Here is a 25555-nt window from a genome sequence, read left to right on the forward strand (position 1 = left end):
GATACAGACTAGGTAAAGCTACAAACTCTACTACTTAGAAAGCAGATTGTGTGTAAATAAATGTTTTAGCAAATTACTATGAGCTGCAAGGCTCTCAGCAAATCAAAATGTAGTGAATCAATACAATGTGCAGCTGTCAACTTAATATATCAGCAGCCATCAGATAAAATCTGCATGAGTCATATTGCATAAAAGACAAAAATTCACTATATGTAACAGAACTTTACCCCACAACCAATGAGCTAGACCTACGGTTCAGCAACACTCTTTTTTCCACTTTGGAGAAAATTGAAAGGGACAAAATATTACCCCGGAAAATGTATAGGAATCCAGGTGAATTTAGGAATGCAAACACACATGAAGCCACTAGACAAGCGACCTAACAGGCTGCGTAACTACAAGGGGCCACTGAAATGTTTGTAATTTATTTATAGGGCCCGAGTTCTGTATTGAAAGTAAAAATCTGAACTGCCATACTAATAACCATGTCACCTATATCCAACAAGATAACCATGTCACCAGGGCAAAACCTGCAGCTTTTGTTTGCTCCCTTGTTTCTTGCTGTTTGTACAGTACAGAGAGACAACGATGAAAAACTGATTAAGGGCAGTGCTGCTGGATTACAGCTTTCCCACACTATGGGATTATGTCCCAAGATCCTAAAGGATTGCACTAGGAAGTAAAGTAAGTTCAGTGCTTTGATAGCATGTAATCATTCTTCTGGGGGAACAGGGTTTAGGACCACATTCAGGGAATGGTATTACGAATACAGTAATGGAAAGTCTGCTAGCAGGACAACTCCTATGGATTAAAAAGAGCTCAAGATGTGACCCACAATGTCAATGTGACATAAAAGAACAATTAAATCAAGACATTTTATTCTCATCTGTGAAACAGCATTCCTACACTATTAAAACCCACTATTTGACATGCTAGATATAAAATTATGGATGGACTGAAACCAGAAGTTTGCATGGGCATATTTTCAATGATCAGAAACTATCCAGATTAAGATTCATAATCTTAAACGATCTATATATTAACAATGGATTAATTTTAACATCTAGCCCTCCAGATTGTTGGAAATTGGATGCTGAATTCAGGTTAACAACTTTTTGAATGTTCTTGCTCTACCCGGCATTGCAAGAACAATTTTTCAAGATTCAGTTGAAATATCCCTAACTTTGAGCTCAGGTGCTAAAACCTACATAGGCCATATATATAACACACATGAAGAAACGTGTTATGTTACAGATGTTATAATCTGGGAAGACTAGGAAGGACGACCTGGTTTCTGCTTCCTGTGCCACTAAAAATTTTTATCAAGGAGTAAACCACAACATACCCCCAGAAAAAACAGCTTAAAAAGAAGAAAACTAAAAAGTGACACAAAGTCAAACAAAAAAATACAGATGTAGTTATTACAGTGCTTGATCAGGGAACTAATATCCCACCAAGTACAGTAGCCACAAGTTGATGGCCTGTGATGTCTGGTAAACATCCCTGATGGTGGCTAGTTCTTCTCCTTGGAAAAGAGGTATGGGAGTTTGAGCAAAGTCTCAGACCCATCCTCTCACCTCAGCTGAAGCTGAACACAGCCTGCTAGTGAAAATTCAGGTGTTTAAGGGTTTTTTTGCTGTGGATCCACTCCAAACTATGAGTTGCATAGCTGTTTATGCTGGCACTGAGTGAAGGTAAAAGGCTTTTATTCAGACTCTTTACTTGCATTTTGCACAGGTATAAACAGAAGCAAAAAGTATAAACCAGCAGAAGATGAGGACCATGGGTCTTGCCAAAAGGAAGGAAAAACCACCTTGACAAATCTCAGTGACCTTTTACAACGTAGAAGTAATTAAATCACAGATAATGACAGACCTTGATTGGTAACAGGCATACCTAATGCAAAGTCCAAACAAAATCTCTGTGTCAGATAGAAGTATCTTAAGACATGACAGTGCAATGTGAGCAACATTGCTGGAGATCACCTAGCAACGTCCGCTGCGATTGCCCAGAGGATAACACAGGGCAGGGGATGCAGGTCGCAAAGGGGACGGTACCCACGCCGCAGACGGAGACAAATGGCTGATGTGTGGAGAAGTTGTTATAACAAGAGACTCCTGCTACAGCACGGTCTCGCTATTGAAGACATGTATGTGACAACATCATCTCACCTCCCAGGCTCAGCTGTTACCTTTGGCATGGTGCTAAATGTTTCCATTATAAGCCAGCAGTGGTATCAGAGTTAATATTGGTATTAAATCAAACGACAAGCTGTGCGGAGGAGCACACAGAGCAGAGGTGTTTACAGCGCTGCACAAAATCTTCTCAGAACAGTTAGTGCAAGGTCGACACTACAGATACCGACACGTATATCCACTTCTGCCTAAAAAAATAGCACAGGCCCACCAGAACATCGAAGAAACTCATGCCACAGACATTATCATAACAAACTTATGTATTTTTAAACTTTGCAACAAGTAGCTGTGCCTGTTAAAAACGCAGGTGCCACACCGCAATGTTAAACCTCATACATGGGGTTTAATTGAGTGTAACTAAGTCAGGGCATTTGAACACAGGTGTCTCTTGTAGCAAACGTAAATAAAAACGGACAGCCTTGCCAGCACAGATGGTCAGAGGCTGGGTCTGTGCACTCTCTTTCTTCTCATTTTTGAAAACCTGATCCTGAAAGCCTGATTGTGGAGGCTGAAGTCAATGTCACCAGTCTGCAAGTTGTTTCTGTAAAGCCACTGACGCAAACTTAGGGAAAAGCCAGCGTTACAAAGCTCTTCTCTAGACCAAGTGTCATAGAAAGAATTTACTTTGTAGAGAATGGTGAGAGCTACCTGAAAACCTGCTTTGAACTACTTTATTCCCAGACATTTCGGTATGCTGTTTCTCCAGGGACTGACTTTCCGTGCGAGCTGGTGGAGCCCAGGGCTGTCCATGCCTTGCGGATGACGCCAGGCACACTTCGTCTGACACGAGACCTGAACAAATCAGACCTGCAAATGGCACTGTAATCCCAGCCAGAATTAAAACGGAGCTTTCTCAAACGCAGCTTCCTAGTTCGAGCAGAAGGATCAGGCAGCCCTTACGGCTTCTAGACCCGAGCGTGCTCAGGTCCAGCCCAGCTTCATCTGCTCGTCCCATGCCTTGCCCTTAAGGCAGCCAAATTACTCCTTGGCCATTCCACCCTGGTTTAATATTTTCCATGTCGTTGGTACTAGCCAAAAGGCTGCCTGCATTGTAAGGCATCAGCTATAATGCCTTGAATCTTTATACAGCAGTAAGACGAGTTGTTTGAAAGCCTTCATAAAATTGTAAGCAGAGAGTTTAGACATTTTGATGAGAAGAGAAGGTTTTGTTGTGACGTGACTGACAGTCTCCGGGAAGGGTATTTACAGTCTGACTCTTATTACTAAAAACACCATGACAGGTAGAACTTGATGTGGATGTATAATGGGGAGACGATGGGAAATTATGACAAAAAGAGCTCATTAAACATTTCACTTTTTTAGAACAGTTAATTCACATACAGAACTACAATTTCTAAGTGGACCGTGTACCACTTTAACACCAGCTTTTTGAAGTAAGCTTGTTTTCTTTGTCTGGCTTGATGTCTACGCTCAGTGAATAGAAAATAGGAGAATTGGTCTAAGGAGCACAGAGAAAATAGGAATGAATACAAGAAGTGTGAGCTGATACAGAAGAAGAGAGAGATACTGGGAGGAAACTGGATACAGTGAAAAGTGTGTGCTTGGAGCTGACCTGGCAGAGGAAATCTACAGGAGAGCAGGATTTGCTGGGAAGGGATGCAGCAAAGAGACGGGGAGATAAAAGAATTACATTGAGTAAGCAATCTTTTAAACCCAATGTCAGAGAAGTGACTTGGCAACCAGCCACCACTCATAATGAGTTCAGTGGATACGTTCAAATTTTGAGATCCGAGACTCATTCCTTTCCGCCTCATTTGCACCATATTTACATTACTTGGTATCAGAGATCATGAGGAGTCACACCATGAAGTACTTTGACACCTTCTGACAAATAGCCTCACACAATGGCACAGTATTGTGCAAGTACGTCAGCTATCTCGATGCATATACAATGTTGACTACTTGTGCTTCATGGCACTACCAGGAAGATGCTTCATACCTTCAGCCACTATGGGATCTCATACACACAGAGAAATCTTTGCCCCAACGGTTCTGGTTTCTTAGGAAGCTGTATCTTATTGAAAATCAGTACGAATTACACTTCCCAGTTTCAAAGCAGCCTTTGAGAAAGGGATTCTGGCTTTTAGTTTTTACACTGTGGTAGATCTCACCCCACTTAAGCCTAACTATTTAGAAGTTATCAGACCTGCAAGTCATTTAAAGTTCTTCTGCAGCCATGAAAGAACGATGTCCAGATGTGCATTTATTTCCACCCGAGAGGGACATCTCAGGCAGACGGGGAATTTCGCCATGAAGCAGCTATTTCTCTCTGTTGGCTACAGAGTCAAGGGTGGATGGAGGGCATCTAGATGACTACTTCAGTATCCCTCACTTTCATGTGCAGACACTAGAGACAACTTGCCTGGAAACACACCAGAGGAAAAAAACCCCAACATGGAAACCCGATCTCTGTCCAGGGAATGTGGGCAATTCAGTTTGAACTCAAGCAAAACTTGCTGCATTTTTATTGTGTTGCATTTATAGTCAGGAGAGAGAATGCTTGGTGCCTGTAACCTATTAGGAGCTGCAAAAAGTTTCTCACTTTATTGATCCATTATGAAATTACTGAAAGCAAGATATCCTAATAAAGAAAGTGTCCTTAAATGTTTAAACCAGGTAGATGAGCTACATTATTTGCCCTCAGATTGAATTTTAGAGGTTTATATAATAATGACAGCTATAAATTGAAAAAAAAATTATGGCAAGTGTCTCAATGACAGAGAGTCTTACATGTGGAAGGGTGAGCAATAAATCAGATGGGCAGTGGAATATTAAATTGCTAATTTTAAGAGCTATTGCTGCTTTTCTTTTTTTTTTTCTTCTTTTAATACATACTAATAGAAAAAGGTGAAACAAAATCTCAGCTACTTATTTCTTCCTTTCTTTTTTTTTTCATAAATTAAAGTACATAACTTGTTTGGAGAAAAAGCTCTAATCACTTTAAATTTAACCATGAAATAGCAAAAAAAATTAAGTCTGCAACCAGCTTCATGGAGATGACAGATTAAATATATTTGATGATTACAGAGTAGGTTCCATACGCCCTATATCTCACAGTCATGCTCTTTACCAGGACAGTCTAATACCAAAGTGTCTGCACACATGATTGCAAGTGTACTGTACACCCAGTCATACTGCAACGACCTAAATTACAGACTATACCCAGAGTAAATTTGAAACATCGCTGAAGGAATAATAAAAAAGTCTCAGGAAATGTACAGCGGAAAAATTGTAACACTGAACTATATGAGAAATGAGTGACAAATCTACAGCTATTCCATGCCCACAAATACCTTAATTAGTTATGCAACATGAGTTATTTTACTAGGTTTTCCCAGGCAACACGATGATGATGCCCCCCTCCTCCTAGTGACTTACCATGAAATATTTATGGCAAGTTTTGTTTGTTTGTGCAAACCACAGAAGTGTCACAATTCAGGCCCCCATCCAGCCCCTCCCCAGCATTTATCTTTTTTATTCAGCATCTCGGTCTCCGTGCTCAGCCCAAGCTGTGCAAGTTACCTCATCCTCATGTGAAAGGAGTCTCTCGAATACAGGCATTTTTCCCACGCTTACAGCAGACTGAAATTCCCAACCTTTTCCTTTGTTTTTCTCTGTTCTCACACAAATCCTCAGAAATACTAATTTTCTGTGTAACCTATGCAATCAAACAATTTCTCAAGGTATTCATAGCACAAATTCGTATTAAACAGTATAACCTGCCCTTCAGCAAATGCATGCCTTGCTGCTAAGGCATCTGTCACTCCACTTCTTCTCTCAACTACTTTTTACCATTCCTTACACATTCTGGGGATAAAACGCTTCACCTCTTCAAAATCTTAATACACAGAAAGGGAATGGTGCCATTTGGATACAACAGCATATTACCCCAATTTTTTAATAGTCTACTGTCCACCCAAGGCACAGGACAGAAAGAATTGACAGTCTAGATTGACCCTTAGCCTCTTGAATACCTAGAGCACTACAGAAATGTTATGTAGCAATATTGGGAGGAAATCTCCATGTGCTGATTACAGCCCACAATAACCAGGAAAACAAGGCAATACGTAGAGAAAAAATTCTGCCACTCAGGAATTTGTTGAGTGAGGTCTTTTTGCACACTTCATCTTGACGTAGTTCCTTTCAGAGTTTCCCACAGCTGTTTAAACTAATGGCAATTGCACATATCTCTGCCCTACAACTCTACAGCTCTTACTAAGAAGTACGACCAGAAGTAAAACCACAGAAGTCAGTTCTATTGGAAAAATAATTGCTTTTCTATGGTGCATGTTAGGTTGGATTTTGATGTAACTTGTTCATTTGGGTTTTTTTTCCAAACGACAGAAAAGTAATTCTAATGCAAATTCCCATTTTTTTTGGTAAAATTTGATTTGAAGCTCCTTACGAAATCTTTCCCTATCAGCACACTGTATTCACCAGGAAGTCTTCTGAGAGGTACAGACATTATCACCACGGAAAATTACCGTAGAGGTCACAGGCAATATTCTGACATACCTGTTCCTAATGCTGCTTCTCTCGACCTCCATTCTATTCAGACCTTGCCTCCCCCGCTGTCCTACTAAACCAAGCTGTTAAGGAGCAGTATATACAAAGTCTGGCTCTGACAGAGCACACAGGGGAGAACATGCAGCCCATGCTCACTCAGAGTGATAAGCCTTGTACAGCGTTGGGTAATAGAAGAACCCTTCTAATCCAGGCAGCAACAATTCATGCATTAAGGCTCACTGTCGACTCTTAACCACGGATAATACTTTTATAAATGGTGACTTTCATAAGAATGAGTTGGAGAAGACAGAAAGGAGATTTAAGTAATGAATGAGATGGATATAAGTGACATTACAATTCTGGTTACTCTGAACCAACCCAGTCAACCCATAACACATCACTGATAAAATTCACATCATGAGGAACGTACCAAATGTTACATACAATAATGAAAGTCACAGAAGCTAAGAAACACACCTTCTTTACTTCATATAAATAGGGAAGGTACTTACACTTACAGGTTGACTTTTTGGCACATCATAAACACCTTCCTTCTTTTGGCTGGTAGGAACCTGCAACAGCAAATGAAAACAAAGGTCATTACCCAAGCAGGTTTGACGAAAAATTGAAATCAGCAACTGATATTTATGTACAGGGTAGTCACTTAATACTAATGAAATTATGGATGGTACCCTTTTCATCCAAGCGGTACCATTAATGGAGAAGATACTGAAGAAATAAAACACGTATCTGAATTTTTTAAATCCTAAAGCCCAGTAGTGTTCAGAAACGAGATTTTCATTCTCAATTAATTTTGGTTGCATTAAGTACAGGTGCACTTGGATCTCCTTCCTACTTAGATGGTTGCTTTTTTCATTTTACTTGAGGGTTAGAAGATGCACATGGAAGTCATGATCAGGTCAGTATGTCATCTTCCTCCATGGCAGAGATCCAGAGTAGAGCTACTGATCTGAGGGAAAAAGATGTTTGGCCTATGGCGTTAGATTTCTTCCTTCCCATTCATTTAATAATCTAAGTCAAGTAAAGTCGTAACACGTACCCCTGCAATTATGGGGCCCTGCGGCTGCTCTAAGCGATGTTTAGTTACAATGCTGCAATTTTACTAAGGAATTGTTGGCCTGCCAGAGTCTGACACAGCCAGGGAGCTGAAGTCAACAGCCTCGCATGGACAGGGGACAACTCACTTAAAAAACTTTGGGCGAGTCTTTAGTTGAGTTAACAGTCATGATTTACACCTTGGGCATTTATAACCTGCTCACGTAAATTCAGTTGCTTTCTAATACTGGGCTTTGCTTGCCTAAGGACTGCTGGTTTACATATTTATAATTTGTGATTATATTTCTTTTCCTTCCTAGAAGCGCTGAACATCTATTGTAAATGGCACAAGCAAAAAGAACAGTAAAAACATGGTTTAAACTGGCATGAATGCTCTAAATAAATCAGTGCTACTTTTCCACTGAACAAAGGCATTCAGCATAACATTACATTTCAGACATTACTGAAGCCTCACAGGTCAATAGGAGAAATAATATTGCAGATATGACAAAATGATGACCTTTTTGTTTCCTAAGACAATAAATATCTTAGAGTTCTGATATTAGAGTAGCACTGGTTTAGGGGAAGCTGAAGGAATGGTACTTATTCAGTGAGATGTGCTATCGTTTCTTATTCTGTATAATATATCAAAAACTCGCTCTACTGTTCAAACATTCTCTTGTTCATGTTTAAACATCAAAGTCTTCATGGGAAATTGTGTAGCTTTAACTTGGCACACATTGCAGAAGTTTGCCAAAAGCACGAGCGCAGAACCCTCACAGAAACTGAACGGGCCTTTTAGAAGATCTCTTCTATTCCTATCCCGGGAATGACTTCCTTGCCTTGGTTTTCTGAAAGCACTGGCCACTTCCACTAACACCACCTAACACATTAGATATGTGAAACTGGTAACAGTGGAACAATTCAATTTCATGGAAATAACAGTCTGTAAAGAGAGAGAGCTTTAAGTGACAGTGTAAGAGCAGAAACCAAGAATGGTCTATTTAGTAAGTCACTGGAAAGCTTAGTCTTCATAAAAAGAGGACAAATGTGGTAAGATAAACTATTTATAAACTATCATTAGGGTGCATTGTTCTTTTCTCTCTGGAAAGTTTCCCCTTCAGTCATTCTCCTCTTCTTTCCAACTTTTCCATGATGTCATCCCAATTTGCACACTCCTATCCACAGCTTATTGTGGAATGAGCATTTCCCTGCACTATCGATCCTCCCTTTTTCACTCCAGCTTATACTTAGAGAAAAGCTCCTGACTTTTCAGAAACTTTTCTGAAAGACAATTTTCTCTCCCAACTCAATACCACCTGTCTTCTTGTTGTCTTTACTTGCCATGTATCATCACGCTTTTTTGCATTGCTACTTAGACTGGGGGTCTGCAAGGGATTTCTCCTGATTTTTCTTTGATTAGCAATATCAGCAAAGAGGTACCAGCACTATTGCTGGTGACAGCTCTGTCTCTGTGACAGGCTGTGAACCATTCTGATGTACTTGCATCTTACCAGCAATACAAGCACCACACTGAGAAAGCCCCATCTCAGATTGTTAGCTCCTCATGAAGCAGAACTTGCCTCTCCACAGAGACCAGTGCTGCTACATACACAATACAAAATCACCTAACAAAATCCCATCCCCACCTCACTAAAACAACAGAGGAAAACAGATGCTATTAAGAAAACTGACACGAGCTGAGAGGATTGGTACATGCTCAGTGATCAAGTCTTTGCCTAACTAACACGTTAGAGCAACTTATATAGACAGACGATATTAAAAAAGCAGACAGACACAGACAGTCTTTGGGGTAATGTATCAAAGAAAGGTGACAGACAGAGAAAGAATGCTTAAAAAGAAAGTTGTGACCTCTACTATGTTAAAAAGAAATAGAAATTGTCACTTTCAGCACATATCTTCCATCTCCAATTTCCCACTGGGTAGGAATCTTTCCCACCAAGGGAGAAGTGAATTCTTTGCATACCAGCTCTTGGTTGAAAAAAACAGAGCAGCACCAGAAGAAAGATTTGGCGAGGCTGAAGCGAGGATGCATGAGGTTACTGAGCAGATGCATGTTTACCAAAGTGTAGTATGGGGAAGGCTTTGTAGTAAATAATAGAAGCTGGCACCAATTTGCATCAAACTAAAAAAACCCCACCAAACAAAAAAAAGAGGACCGTTTCTCATTTCATTTCTAATAGTAGCTTGGATGGTTCTGAGATCATCAAGCTCTTGTAAAAGAAACCATTTTGCCAGTGATCTGAGTGCCAGATCTGACCTGTGGGAACCCAGATTTATAGCAAGCCAAGAGCTCACGAAGTCCATGGGAACTAGGAGGCTCGCGGCTCTGGGCAAGTCTACAATAGCGATACTTCAGCATCTGTCAATATACAATAGATAATGGAAAAAGACTCCTAGCTCCCTAATCTCAGTATTTGCTGTATTCAGCCTATTGTCTGTAGTAAATACAGAGAAGGACAATGCTAGACTGCATATACTGGGAATATGGTATATTAATCACAGGCATTTTCTGTGCACCACTGTGGGAGGAAACACTTCATCACAGCCAGATACTGTCAAATGAAGCCTTGAGCAATTCTCTGGTGACCTACAGGACAGGAACAGCAGTACCCTGAGATGAGGCAAGACCTCACTATCTGCTTATCATCTTCTATTTCCATTTTAAGAAAAAGAAACTGTCCAAAGAGTCCTCCTGTTCTTTAGGCCATTCCTCAGAACACAGTTCCTATTTCTTCCCTACCCACCAAAGTTTGCTCCAAGATCTCCAAACACTGGGACCGACAACCCCATTTTCCTTGCTTCCACTGCTACTTCTCTAAAATGTCACTAAAAGCTCTGCACTTCGATGAACAACAATCAGAATTTTTTTGTCTGAATGTAGTTGTCATAGGATTTTCATTTCTAGCATAAAACTGACAATTAGAGCAGTAATTTTTTAACAGATTGCTTTCCTGAAACTAGTCAAACTTTCAACACTATGTGGCAGAAGACTTTCTCACCTTGAGAGCTTTGCATGTCTTGGTCTAGAGATGCAGCAAGATGCATATTCTAGTGTGCGTGGCAGGGGTGCCAGGACATCAACAGAGACAGGCTAAACGTATCTCATTTTAATGACCCTGCGATGGGGTCTATAAGATGGTTATTTTCTAATGTTTAACTTGCATTTCCCTTTCCCACTTTGCTTCTTTCTATTTTGGCTTACAGCTACTCTATCCTTTCATTTTTCTATTATCTTTCTACATTTTCTTATTACTTAAAAAAATACCTTTCCTTTCCTTTTTTTTTTTGTTCTATCCTTGCTCCTGTCTACCTTAAAAGAGCTTTTCCTATTAGCAGATCAACCTCTGGTACAGCTAGATGAAATGCCGAATCACTGCTTGAATCTCCTTCCCCTCCATACTAAATGATTTCCTCAAATCACAATTTTCTTACAGCATACAGAGATTTCTGTCTATCTGCAGATTTGCCTCTACTATGTGATACAAAATGAATTACATTATATTTTAATAAACCCTGTAGTGATCCCTTGAGGATAAATTGAACGACAAAACATTATTTTATATTGCTTTCAATGTAATTTTTTGTCAGTGTGAAGAATGCGAGCTTGGGCTGTAACATAACATATGCACTCTGAAAATATTTTTCCCAGCCTGGGGGATGTCCATTGAGAGCTCTTAGGTTTTGCTCGGTTCTTTCCTTGGTTAGCCAGAAAGAAGAGCACTACCATCAAAATGTCTTTCTAAGAATTACTTGGATGGTCTGCCCTCCATGAGATTTCAGTATCCATTTCTTAGAATAAGTGTAAAAAAATTTCAAAAAATTAACAGAAAAAAAGAGAATCCACTATTTATCACCTTATATGGTGTACTCAAAAGTTTCAGACCTTTCATAAGTTGACAGAGTTAATAAAATTTGCAGAAGCTGAAATGACAAACAACAGAAAAATCACACTGAGACTGGGCAGATTATTCATGTCATGTCACCGGAATGAAAAGCCAGACATTTTTGTGATGAATGAAAACTAATAAAAGTGAACTATATATGAAATGTACTTTAATAAATGCTTGCAATTGTTGCAATGAAAACACCGAAGTTAGCGATTTTATACCTGATAAATGTTTTCTTCCGTTTCAGGCTCACGGATTGGCTCGTGTCCAGCCTCAAACACAATGTACTATTACACCAGCCGCCAGAGAGGAAAAGTCAAAGATGAAACAGAAGGGAAAAAGGCGATTTGGAATTCCACGTAAAAACATAGGCAGGCATTAAAGAAACAAGTTCAAAGTACAGGCTGGCAGCAGGACAACTGGTTTGTTGGAAAGCGCAGAGTAAGGTTGTTTCATATTTCATAAACCGGCAATGAATAGACCTAAATCTCCTCTAATGATCATTAGAGCAACTTCCTAATTCTTTCTCGCCAGGGAGACTGCCTGTGGCCCAATATTAATTTTCTGAAGTCAACGTGAATTTTGCCTCTTTTACATAATGGCAATTATTTCCACATATATTTATTATCTATGAATAAAAGAGCTAAATCCAAACTGGGAGAATAGGCTGGTACTCATGTAACAGGCCACATGGCAAAAGGCTGTCACAACACTTTTCATTTTCAGGTTCTTGCTTTATTGTGAGGAGCACAAAGTAAAACTCCTGACATTATGAAAGCTGAATAGTAATCTGGGGCATCCTAAATCTTATCATCTTTCTTGCTGCACCTTAGGCACTGTTCAATATTCACTAATGGTTGAATCAGTTTCTTTCAGCGTGCCTCCCACTGACATGCCTGTGTGGAAGAACACAAAATCTCCAGGAAAAAAAAAAAGTAACCTATCATATATTTTGTTTCAGCACAAAAACATGAGAAAGAAATTACATCTTTTTCTTCTTCATACTCAGTAGGGTATCGGACATGAATATATTGACATATTCCTGATAATCATCTTTGCTCCCAGACATTCTGCTTGGATGAAACAAGACTTAAATTTCAGATCTATTATTAAATCATAGCCCAAATGCCAACAAGGGAGTGTGTTATAACGTCAATTCCACTGTTGTTTTTTCCAAATATTCACCCTCTGAATCAAATCCTAGCCCCGCAGAAAATAAAAACAAAATGTCAATTTATTACTATCAGCACAAGGTAGTAATAAATTGACATGTTGTCAAGCATTGGAACAGTCTGCCCAGGGAAGTGGTGGAGCCACCGTCCCTGGAGGTGTTTAAAAGACGTGTAGATGTGGCGCTTAGGGACATGGGCTAGTGGTGGACTTGGCAGTGCTAGGTTAATGGTTGGACTCGATGATCTTAAAGGTCTTTTCCAACCTAAATGATTCTATGATTCTAAGATGTCACCTTCCTTATTCTCAAAGTAGCTCCTTTTTCAGTTAGTTAGTGTATTCAAAAATGATGACAAATCTCATTTGGAAACTCAAAATCTGGATTGACAAGCCACATTTTAGGAAATATTTATGACATATTTAACTGAAATATTCTATTCTATTCTATACAGATATATTGTGCTTACAGCTTAATCTCTAAATATGCTACTTTCTGTAAAAATCTTACAAGTTCCTCAGAAGACCTATCTTAGTAAATTTCAAAACATCTTGTCAAAGGTTTTGGCTGTGTTTGAAGATAGCATATATCTAGTCATTTCTGAAACTCCAAGGCCATACAGCTTCAGAAATTACCTGGTATACAGGATCTTCTACATCTTCTTCCAAAATTGTCTACAGCAAAGTAAGAGGACAGGCAGTAAAAGCAAAGACATAAACAGTAGAGATAAAAGAACTGTATTCAGAAATTAAAGGACAGCAAAGAAATAAGCAAAATGGGCAGATAAGTATATAGTTTTCTTTCTTTAGTATACAGATAAAGTCACGTTATTGCACAAAGTAACTTTATTCAAGTTTCATGCGAGTTTAACAATCTGCACCTTATATGATTTGATTCAAATACACACATTCAGAAGTATATTGAATCCTCCCTAAAGTATTAGACACTGTTAAAAAACCTGACTTAAAATACACTGACCTTCATTAAAGTTTTCCTTCTGAATCAGAAGAAACACTATGTGGGAAATGAAGAGATCATTTCCAGTTGCTAAACATGTTCATCATACCCCAAGTGACAGCTTTCATCACTTTAATCCTACTTCTGAGCTCACGATGGCTGTTAGGTTCATATTTGTCCACTTGAAGCTAGCACCGTTCAAACCCATTGCCGTTAAGAAATGCTGAGGATGCTCAGTGCCTCTTTGGAGCAACTTTGGGGGATACTTCAAACCATACTTTTCTTGGCAGTAGTCTAAGCTTATGTGTGTACCTGGTATACCGCTTGTTCACACTGTTTGTCCTTTTGTGCCTTTTTTTCCATTTCTTCCCTTTGTTTCAGTTCATAGATGAGCTGAAACAGGTCTCGCAAGTCCAGAATTACAGGTTCAGCCTATGGAAGCAAAAAGAGGAAGGAAAGTTTCTATACGGGAAAATATACACCTCTTATCCCATCCTGCTGATAGAGCACTTACAGCATCTCCACAACTGGAAAGAACTTCATACAGAATTAATTTCTACCTTAGCATCCAGGCTCGGGTTAATTTCTATCGAACTAACTTTATTTGCAAATTAATAGTAATTATAATGATGAATATAAAAGGCATATATATGAACATAAAGGCATATTTATTAGTGGTTTCTCATACAATGGAATTACGGTAGACTATATGCAAAGTAGCTATTTGGTATCTATCACTTTCTGTTTAAATGAGTATAGGAATATAACGAAATTTATCTGTATCTGGTCTAGTGTAGTTAGAAAGAAAACAATAACTAATTATAAAAAAAATACAACATGAAAAATCAGAAATAGTGAAATACATTCGCTTTTTCCAGAGCTGGTTTCATTAATTTGCTCTTTAAGAATCTAAGCAGACACCTGTGACAAGTCTAGCACAATCATAAACAATACAAGATTGCCTCTTGAACAGCTTCTTATGAACACAGCTTTTCTATTGAGCTACAGTGTAGAAAATGACAGTGATTTGATACTTACTGCCTGGGCTGTTTTTATTGCCACAAATCTGTGATTTCCCTCCTTTCCACATACATATCCAAATGCTCGATGGTCTGTGATATCCTTTGCGATGTATGAAATTTCATGAACTGCATGGTGATGCTGTAGTAGCTATTAAAAAAAACACAGTAAGAAATATCCATGAAAATGTTCCATTAAAAAGCGTTAGAATTCCTCTTTCAACAGTGCTTTACCTGGATCTCAATACACCTATGGATTTAAAACAAGCAAACATATCCTGGTATCAGAATCAATGAATATCTGAACTCTTTAAGCCTATTCTCTTTTCAAAATCTAGCCAAACTTGACTTGCTTTAATAATTTTACTAAAAGCTTCAGCTGAAGATCTTTCTTGGTATCTTTTGGTGAGATATAATTCAATAGAAAGTATCACGTTACCTAATTACTACCTACACAGCATCCTAGGTACAGAATCAATATTTGTAGGTATACAAAAGAAGCGGCAAAAGCTACCTGTAGCTTCATACAGGGTGACTCTGAGGACAGACTGATCTGCAGGGGCTGCAGTGCTAGAGCTGAGATATCCAATCTCTCTAAGAATCGGCACCAGGCTTGCTTTCTCTCTGCAACACTCGGCATCAGCCAGCAAGCGATATTTCATTTAAGGCAGTAACAGAGCTCCAAAAATGTATTTTTCCCATAAAATTAATGGAAATGCAATTATTCAATTTGAAATCGATGCTAAATGCAAAAGTTCACGTTTTATTTAAAATCCCACTTTGGTTAATTGTAATAATAAAAAGACTCAATTTTGTTTTAAATGTATGAGTAAAACTCTCCCCAGAGCCAGGACATGAATCTGAGATTCCTATAAGCATGTCTTGGAGTGCCAGAATCTTTCCCGCTTCAGCCTAAATAGCAGTTTATTACCAAAGTAATACTTAAGTATTTCTACTCAGAATAATGTCCTTGAAAAGTTTATCTAAAACAATCTATTAGTTTGAATTTCTACCTCCTGATACATTGACCTGCTCTTCTATCATCTAGGGATAATGCTATTTCTGAGAGCAGGCAAAGCCTCACAAAGAATTCTTCTGAGGTCCAGATTCCTGCTGGTTTTGAGAAAAGCACATTTTGAAAATCAGCATGGTATCCAGGCAATCTCTAAACAACCAGTTATTTTTAGAGTTTTAAAAAAACATTTTAAAATTCAAAACCGGAGAGGATGTGTGTGTGTAGAAACAAAAAGGCTGAGCGCGTGCAGGGCAAGCGACAAGCGGTGAGACTTTTGTAGAACATGGATTGAAATTTAAAAGGAGAGGCAGCATGCAAGAGACAGATGACTACATATAAAACAAAAGACTGGACATGTTTCATTTTCATTTCACAGTAAATGACTCCTAACTTCCCAAGATCAAGATTGCTTGCTCGTAGGAGAATGGAAGTGTTGCCATTGACTTCAGGCTGAACATGGCTAAGCTGAAGGTGCACTTCAGACTCTTCCAACGTGTTAAGCGTTTAAAATTAATGATGGGATCTTACTTAGATAATACAGGGGTATTGATTTATTAGGTTTTTCTGAAAACCAAGTTGCATGCTATCTGTTACAATGAAATGAAATGTTCCCATCTCTCTATTCTGCATATGACAGCAAACGTTATTTCTGGCTCCTATTAAATCAAAGTTCTTTGACATTGCTTTATTGATTGCGAGACAGCGTTTTGCACTGAAATTAAACTGTGATCAGATTCCTTCCTCATGGAATTAAATTTGAAGATCATTCTACCATGGAAAAGTATCACCCACAATGTAAGACAGCAGATGGAGACACTCCAATTTATTTGGGAAACCCTCATTAACCATTCGAAAATCATTACTTTTTTAATGGTTATGATATTTTACATACTGTATCAATAGATGTACAAATTAAGTAAAGGTGACTGCAACATTATCCTTTCACATATTTTACTGTATGGAGTGTTTAGCAAGAGTTTTTCATTTGTTTGAGGGATACTGAGTTGGAACATACACATGAAATGCAATGTTGCATACACACATCTGTACTCAAATGTAGATATAATCACTCCTTCGAACCTGCATTTTCACAGCCCTCGATTCACCTAATGTGTCCTTTCTACATATTCCAATACTTCATTCCAAATGTTATTTAATGAGTGCCTGATTCTTTGCTCATCGTAAAGCAGAAATGAGACTCCTGTTGCAGTCAGTAGAGATTTACCACCACAAAATGCAAGATCAGAACTGCATCCTTCCTGTAAATCTTTGTTTTAAGGACGCAGCCTGCCCAGTACCCCGCAGAGTCCTTCACAGCAGCGAGAGTAGAGGACAGCAGAAGAGACAGCACGAGGAGAAATACCATCTCATCCAGCCACCCAACAGAGACTTACAATTGAGGCTATCTATATAAATACAGGCTCTTTGCGTGTTTTGATTAGATTTGTGTCTGATGCATTCGCATAGATGAATCTGTCCCATAAAATGAGATCAACCAATAGAAATGTCATCTTTATCCCTCAGTTTATAACTGCTCACATGTAGCCACCCCCTCGATACTTGATATGAACAGTTCTGAAAGGAAATAAAACAAAAGCCATGCAAAATTGCTTGTAGCAGTCAGAGCTCAACAGTTAATGTTCACAAGATGATCTGCCCCACTTTCTCCCCAGCCTGTTGTTTTGGTTTTTTTTTTTTTATTATCTTCAAGGTTTTACCATGACTCAATCCTGTCTCTAGTGGGTCAGAAGCACGTAAAAGAATTATTTCATAACTCCGGGATGTTTATGACACCCCTGTATGCCCATGCTGATGGATTCCATCACACACTATTTGATGTTTTTACTGTATCTTTGCTGAGCGCTGCTACGAGCCATTTACCAATTCATAAGTGAGGTATCAAATTGTTCTGGAGGGCTGCAGTACAACAGAACAAATTATAGAGAAGACTTAATTTGTATTATATGGTACAATACAGTCAATTAAATATTGCACAGATTAGAAAGTAATTCAACATTTAGGCCTCAGTTGTTAAAAAAAATCCACTGTACATAGCCTCCAAATTATTTTAGGTCTCCTGTGACTTTAGTCGCTGTTGCAAACATTGAGGATTTTAAATGGAAGCGCAAACACTGAGGATTTTAAATGGAAGCGCAGTCTCAAACCAGGTAACTAAGACAATCTCGTGATGCACGAGTCCTTCTTTTTAGGCTAAACATGATGTCATTATTATATTTTATTCATGCACTAGAAAGTTTTTTCCTGGTGTTAAACTTAAAGAAGTCCAAAATACCCACCTCCGCCAAGGCTGCTGTCTTCCCTCTTCCCCTTAAGTTTACTCTGCTCTCTCCCACTAGCCATTATTTTCTCTCCTTTTCTCCATTCTATCCCCCGCTTCTCCTCTTCCCCCAGGTTACTCCCTGTACATCACATTGAATTGATTTAGCTGCCTCTGAGATCTGTAGCATTTCTAATTTCCCTCAGGCTGCTTGGCACCTATCATAAATTTTTTCACCCCTTATCCTCATCTTGCCCCTTTATTTCCATGCTGTAGCCTCCAGTGCCACTAAATCAATTAAGACAATCAATTAAGTACTTGGAGGGTCCAGCAATCATGTCAAATATGTGAGTTAGATGGCATGAGAAAGTCACTGCTTTACTATCGCTATTTCTCTTTTAATGAGGTTGTCTATTTAGTGGAGCCTGGGGCACAGTGTTAAGAGCCACAACAAAAAATATCCTGCAAGCTGCAAAGCTTCCTATAAAAGCTGCCCCAACGAAAGCAGGAAGCATGTACCATACAATATTATATCCATAAGGACAAGTTTCACAGGGATTTAAGTTCCACAGCCTTTCACCTTGAATAACTGAACGGTGAGCCTGTTTTCAGAGAGGTGCTATCAACTGACAGCTCCGCCGTTACAATTTCCACGCTATCAATACTGGGATGTGGGTGACAGACGTGGCCCAAGCATCCTCTGCATTTCTATTCCCATCTATCACATTTGAATAAGCAATAATACATTTTGTGTGTCACATAAAGCTCCTCAAACATCAGAATTACTCAACAAACTGCAAAATGCTTAATAGATTCATAATAAAATAACTTTAGGGACTATAGTTTCAGTCATGCTGCTGTCTACCTAAAATTCCCCTGCACTCCAACTGATGTGACTGCTCAGCAGCACATTAGGAAATCAGGCCCTGTGTGTTTAGGAAGACCACTGAACAAATCATAGAACCTGAACCTAATGTGGAAAATTATGGCAATGCCTTAACAACAAGCTTAGAAAGCCAGAAGTGCAATAGTACATTGACCATTATTTACTGCAACACATTAAGTGAAAACAATGAATTGTAAAACACATGAGTGTTACTGAGATGAATGTTATCTCATTGCCGCAAGAAATGCTGGAGTGGTACAGATGTGTAGCCAGCTCCTCCACTACACCTAGGAGGCTGCTGTGGTCCTTAACGGAGCTCAAGACATGCATACTACGGCACTTCGTCAATTGTTCTCCATGGCCATTTCCTTACAACTCCTGTTTGTTTTAGCTGAGATTTGCAGGGATCAGGGGGACAACAACTGGTCACAAGCGTTTCTCTAATTGCCTATGTTTGTGCTGCAATGCTTCTCTGCTGTTTCGTTAAAATGCACTTAGTAGAGGTGGGCTGGAGCTGCTCGTCTCCATCATAAACACCCCACAGTCCAAATACACGTTTAAGGAGCAGACATGAAACACCTGAATTCTCTACAGCTCTAGATTCAAATCCCAGACCTGCCTAGTTTTATAACTTACAGGCAAGGATGGAGAGCAGTCCCCCATATGTAGACAACCAAAAAAACCCCACCCAAACCGCCCAAAAACCCCTTGCTGGCATGCAGTTTTCCCTGGTACCCATTAATGGTGCATGGATACCTATTAAGCAGTTGTGAACCTTTCAACTTCCTTTCCCCCTAGAGACAAGTATGTTTCGATGGGACTGTGTACGGACAATTTGGGGAAAAAGTCAATGATCTCAAATGTCAGTGAAACGGAAAATGAATCAGTAAATCATATTTGCACCATGAACTTTCCCGTGTTGTTTTCTGGAACTTAGTATTTGGGTGGCAGATGGGGTGGCAAGGCATCAACCTACCGAGATATGCAGGGGACGAGCAGATGGGGGAAACGCAACAAGCCTTCCCCTAACCACTGCAAAAAATTTCAGTTTAATGCGAAATAGCAAAAAAGGAGACAGCTTTGTGTGTTTCAGAGCTACAGTTACCAACAACTCCAAACTCCCTGCAAATTACTACTGGACACAGCACAGGGCGACCAAGAGCAGGGGTGGTGACAGAGCTCATCCACCCGAAAAGTCAATTGCTCCCCCAGCGCCGTCAGTGCATTCACCCACAGCCTTTCCCTGCCTCCCTGGTGGTTCCTGAGCACTTGGCGCAGTATAAAAACATTTCACTAGCATTATGGGTGTTGCTAAAGTGTAAATGAAGAGACAGAACTTGCAGGTTGCTGTCAGAGGCAGCTAAATCCAACCTGATAAGGCTTTACAACACACCTTGTAAATTTATCACTGCTGCTGATTTCTCTATTAGTGACAGGCTGCTGCAAATTGTGGTATTACTGCTGCAGTCTTCTCTGCCTCCACTGGGCAGATGCTTTTCATTATCCTTTTTCCTTTCCTATTATTTTTGCCCATTTTCCAAAGATGAATACAAAAAATCCGTTTGGATTTTGCTCCAGTTGGTCAGAAAGGCAAGAGGGGAACAGTTCACCCAGGCCGTATAATACAAAAGGGGACGTTTGAGCAAAGGAGGAAAAATAGCTCTCACAAGAGAAACAGTTTTAGAAACTATGCGTCTAAACAAAAGGCAAATAGCAAAAATCATATTTTGAATCTGGCAGTCCTTTCCTACCATGATGAGTACTCCAGTTGTGTGTCCATGGGGAGAGGACAGCAGAATAAACAATATATGACAGATCACAGTAATATGGCTTAAATGTGGTAGTGGCTGGTGTGGGTAAACACTTGATAGACAAAAAAATCTGTTATATAAACATTTAGTACAATAGATGGAAAATTTAACCTAGTTTGATCTAGAAAATGAAGATAGCAGTACAGTTTAAGCTTAGCAATTCACCAAGATACTGAATTCCTACTAGAAGAGCAAGCAGTCTTGGAACAAAGTATCATTTCAATTCAGCTTTCAAAAATACATCTCACATATGAATACCTGAAAAGCAAAACCCACTAGAAACCTCTTGTGGTTATGAAGATTTCGGTATTGGGAGGCATTTCCAGGTACTGGCCTTTATGATCAGTTTTGATCATAAAAGAGTATAAACTGAACATACTACCATGGAGTGAGAACTGAACCCTTGTGCTGAAGGAGACTAAACATGTGCTACTTACTACAGAGCTGAAATGAATGGTCCCAGCCCTGAATCTTTTTGACCGAAAGCCACTCATGGAGTTTGGGCTGAGCAATATGTTATGGACTTTCCGTCTGCAAAAAAACCAAGAATAGGAGCAGAAAAGGCAAATGTAACCTCTGGAGTGTCCTCCAAGCCTGAAGGGACTTCTCAGATGGCAGCCTTTAAGCATGTCTTCACAATGAGAAGAAAATAAATCTGTCTAATCCCTGTGCTTCTTCCATACACACTGATTTTGCAGACAATAACCTAAAGAAAGACATTTCCAAGTGCCAACTTCTAAAAGGCGTTTCAGTGCACAAGCTTTGCAATAAAAACACTTGGCACAAAAAGCACACTTTCAGATTATATGCAGATCAAAGCTTGGCCTATGTATCGCAAAGGGGCACATAAATATGGTGCTGATAAAGAAAAGAATCAAGACAGATTTAGTCCCAGTTATCACAGACTTAGTCCCTCCAGGGGGTCAGCAGTCTGGCTGTGTCACAGCAAAGCACCCAAAAGATGTGTAAATTTAATTTCCTCTTAATAACAATTAACAATAATAACAATAAACTCTGAAGAGCCATTCTCTTCCTGCAACTGAGAAGACTGAAGCAAAAAACAGATTACGTGACTTCCCAAGCTTACACAGCAACGTACAGCTGAGTCAGGAAAGACGAAAGTCAGTGAGCATAATCGTATGTCTAAGGATAAGCACGTCTTCAAGTGAAGTGCTAGACTAAACTCAATCTGTACACTCCAATTCACACTATATAAAGGCAACCACTTGGTGCAAGTACCCTTGGTAGGAGCCTCTTTGGTTGGACTCGGGAAGATAGCTTAAAAGGGTACTTCAGCCTCAGCTAGAATCTGAATTAATCCTTACCATTTCCTTTGCTTGATGAAAAAAGTATCCTGCTACTGCCTGTATCTTACCCGGGGAGCAAAAGCAGCAAATTCTTAAGAGAGCAAACACGAGTGTCGTTGTTCGAGCCTGCTGCGATAGGCACATGCGGTGGTGCTCTCGGCTGGCCTGGAGTTATCCTCACCCGAGACCCCTGGCATACACTGGGAGTCAATTAAGTTAGCGGGACTTGACTTTGCCAGCACAGCAGTCTAATTGTGATGAATGGATCTATGATATCGAGCTAGCTGGATGTTCCAAGAACCTAATTTGTGAAAGAGAACACCACTAAGGTAATAAACTTCTGTCTGGCTCTCATAATTTGTAATAATGTCTGACAAAGACCAGATAGGAGTTTAGTTATTGTTCATTGTCTTAGGAAGCAAATGCTAAGTTGCTCATGCAGAAGATCCATTTATTAGATATATGAATTTGGAAAGGAACAAAACAAAACTGGAACGCACACATGACTAATTTTGTACCTTCACTTCAAAGGCTTTTCAATTTTTTATTGTACCAGGAGTGAAAGCAGCTAGCTAAATCTAAAACCCTTGTCCAATTACCATTAATCCCAAGTTATATTTTAAATAGGTACTTGCAAATGTTGTTCCAGGACAAAGAAAATCCTAAAGGGCAAGGAACATTTTCATAGAGCTCTGGAAAAACAAATGTGCTACACTAAAGCCATGATGCTGGACCTCCCATGAGTCTCGTACTATTTTCTTATTGTTTCTGCATCAGACACAGTCATTGTTTTATCAGAATGGTTAAAACAAAGAAGGATTTGCACAACAATACCAAGAAGCAGCAAACCTGATCCTTGATACCGAAGTCAATGGCTCTGCTAGGCCATAATTAGTGGGCATGGTTGATGGTTGGACTCGATGATCTTGAAGGTCTTTTCCAACCTAAATAATTCTATGATTCTACGATTCTATAATCAGCTCAGTAATGCAATACGGCCCTACACTGCAACTGTATGGGACCACCTGTAGACTACAATACATTGTTTTACCTTGCCATTTCACTATTTCAATGTGGTGTGCAAGTAACAATACCTGCCTACAAGGATATTATTTTATTCTTTGGGATGGCAGCTGCCCAGTGGCCACTGCTGGGTTTCCAGGGCTGTAACACATCTGTCCGAGTGTATTCCTCCTTAGTCTCCACCTCATCACCTTCTGCAAAATGGTCAGTAGATCAAAATAGCCATAAATATACCATTATTGCTCTCTACTCTCAAGCCAAAGCTTGCATACAGCCTAAGTGTAGCACCTCCAACCATGCCTTGTATTTTTTCCTGATACACCCTGAAATTTCATTAAATCTTGTATTTGAGGGAGCACAATATTCAGTAATGAGACAGTCATTTCGTTACAGTATCACTGAACCTCTCCATATTTTTATTGCAGTCATCTTTATAGCTTGTGAATGTCTTTGAGAAGCCTTTACTTTTACAAGGTTCTTTTGTTCCTTTACACCAGTATTCCTCACCTCCTAAAATGCTTTTGATTTACATGAACAGCACAAGAAATTCCTTCATACAGCTCCTAGGAGCTTTGGAGGCAATTTTTTGGCTTTAACTGTCTCAGATCTTAACTGCTTCAGATTCAGCAAGCAGTATGACCCACCCTCTTCTTGTAGCCTGTGATTTGAAAAGCTCATCAGTGAAAACCAGCCTCTGATTCTGTTGATTTGTCATGTAAACCCTATAAAGCAGAGCTTGCAAACATCACAAAAATCCCACTCATATTGGCAATACTAAAATTTAAGTTGCACTGGATAGTCATCAAACAACAACTTTCTTTAGCCATAAATCTACTTCTGTAACGTTCCAAACTTCTCTGGAAAAGGGGAAAAAGGACAAGAGGGATTTATTTTATATTTATCTATCTGTCTCCCAGATACTCATACCAATTTAATAAGACTTTAGAGGGGTCTGAGGGAAAGCACATGTACAGAGAAGAAGACTAATAGAAAAGGACTCTATGAATTCACAAACTGTGTATAACCAGTACGCCATGCTCATGAGCCAACTGAAAATGAAAGCAAAAAAGTTGAGAAGTTCACATGACACAATGTTTTATATCTTTCAAATACAAAAGTGATTTCACGATCAGATATAAACCAAAGCATACAAGCAAGAAATCCTGTGTTCCACAACGACAAATTGGTTTCAAGTGGCACAGTACTCAATTGGACAAAATCAACTCAGCCCACCTCTTCATCTCTAATGGCTTAATTTTCTAGTGGCCAACATATAGAGTACCAGCTAAAGGAGACATCCTGAAATGTCTCCTACCACAGACATCGGTTTGCTTATAAGAAACACTTGAGTTTACCTTTCCCTACCACAAACAGTTAAGCTTTTCATCCTGGGGTCACCCTTCTCTACTACCAATACTTTTGCCCAAATTCATTATCATGAGAAATTCTCCTGGTTCCCAGCAGAGATGTCTGAGCTGCTGGATATTCTTCCCAACGCAGAACTGGCCCGTGAGGCTATGGCAGATTTTTGAAAAGACTAAAGAACAACCTCTGTCAATATTGTAAGATCTCAGATTATTCCATAACTGGAAGTGCACAACCACAGATCATTATAACGACGCCTGGGTTGAAGGTGCCTGAGGGTTGTTGATGGACTCAGTGTATATGCAGGTTCGAAAAAGATGACTCTGGAGTGATAAGCTTTACAATTCAGAAACAGTATCATTAAGTACCTATACTGGTCATAAAGGCCATGCCATTTTATTTTCTGTCTTCCTACAGAAAAAGAGAGGAAACCTCTTCCTTTGAGTTACAGTTGCATGTATAAACAAACTTCAGATAATCCCATAAATGTGCCACTCCTTCATTTGTTCAGGTCCCAAACCAGACACTTAACCTAGGTTATAAAGCATCCGTAGCAACACTACGAGTGTGTGCAGTACTTGAGCCCCCTAACATAAGAATAAAATAAAATGTAAAAGGTAAACCTCCAAGAGACTCTAAAAAAGAACAAAGAACTTTCAGGTAATTGTTGGCTCGATTTTGGGTTTCCCACCCACCCCGCATTATCCCAAAGTAGAAATTTCTTTTGGAGTTGCACTTAGTAGGTGTTTGGCACATTGTGTTACAACAGTTCTATATTTCAACTCAGGCAATGGAAAGTATTTGTAAGTTCTGCCCTCGCACCTTTCAAAAGGGAGCCCTAAAGCTCCCATTTGCACATTTTAATGCCCAGAGTTGTTTCTTCCCTGCTCATTTTCATGTAAAGCAGGCTGAATGTTTAGTTTTAGTCTTCTGCTAATTGAAATCTCCAAAAGCAAACTTTGATTAAACAGTCCGCACGCAGATGTGGCCCAGCAGAGAGCATGGCTCATTTACCTTTGCTTTTCTCTCTTCCTGCC

At 39.4% G+C, this 25555-nt stretch overlaps 1 protein-coding gene across 1 annotated transcript in view; it reads right to left on the reverse strand.

Annotated features, from left to right (window-relative positions):
• Nucleotides 1–25555, reverse strand: part of DAB1 (DAB adaptor protein 1) — a 164945-nt gene that overhangs the window by 27072 nt on the left and 112318 nt on the right. The window contains exons 5-9 of the mRNA XM_075037198.1: nucleotides 14853–14984; nucleotides 14127–14246; nucleotides 13493–13531; nucleotides 11911–11976; nucleotides 7235–7294 (exon numbers count right to left, since the gene is read on the reverse strand). Of these exons, the coding sequence (XP_074893299.1) occupies nucleotides 7235–7294; nucleotides 11911–11976; nucleotides 13493–13531; nucleotides 14127–14246; nucleotides 14853–14984 (417 nt within the window). The remainder of the gene's footprint in view (nucleotides 1–7234; nucleotides 7295–11910; nucleotides 11977–13492; nucleotides 13532–14126; nucleotides 14247–14852; nucleotides 14985–25555) is intronic.

Source organism: Buteo buteo, chromosome 10 (assembly GCF_964188355.1).
Source record: "Buteo buteo chromosome 10, bButBut1.hap1.1, whole genome shotgun sequence".
Taxonomy (NCBI): domain Eukaryota; kingdom Metazoa; phylum Chordata; class Aves; order Accipitriformes; family Accipitridae; genus Buteo; species Buteo buteo.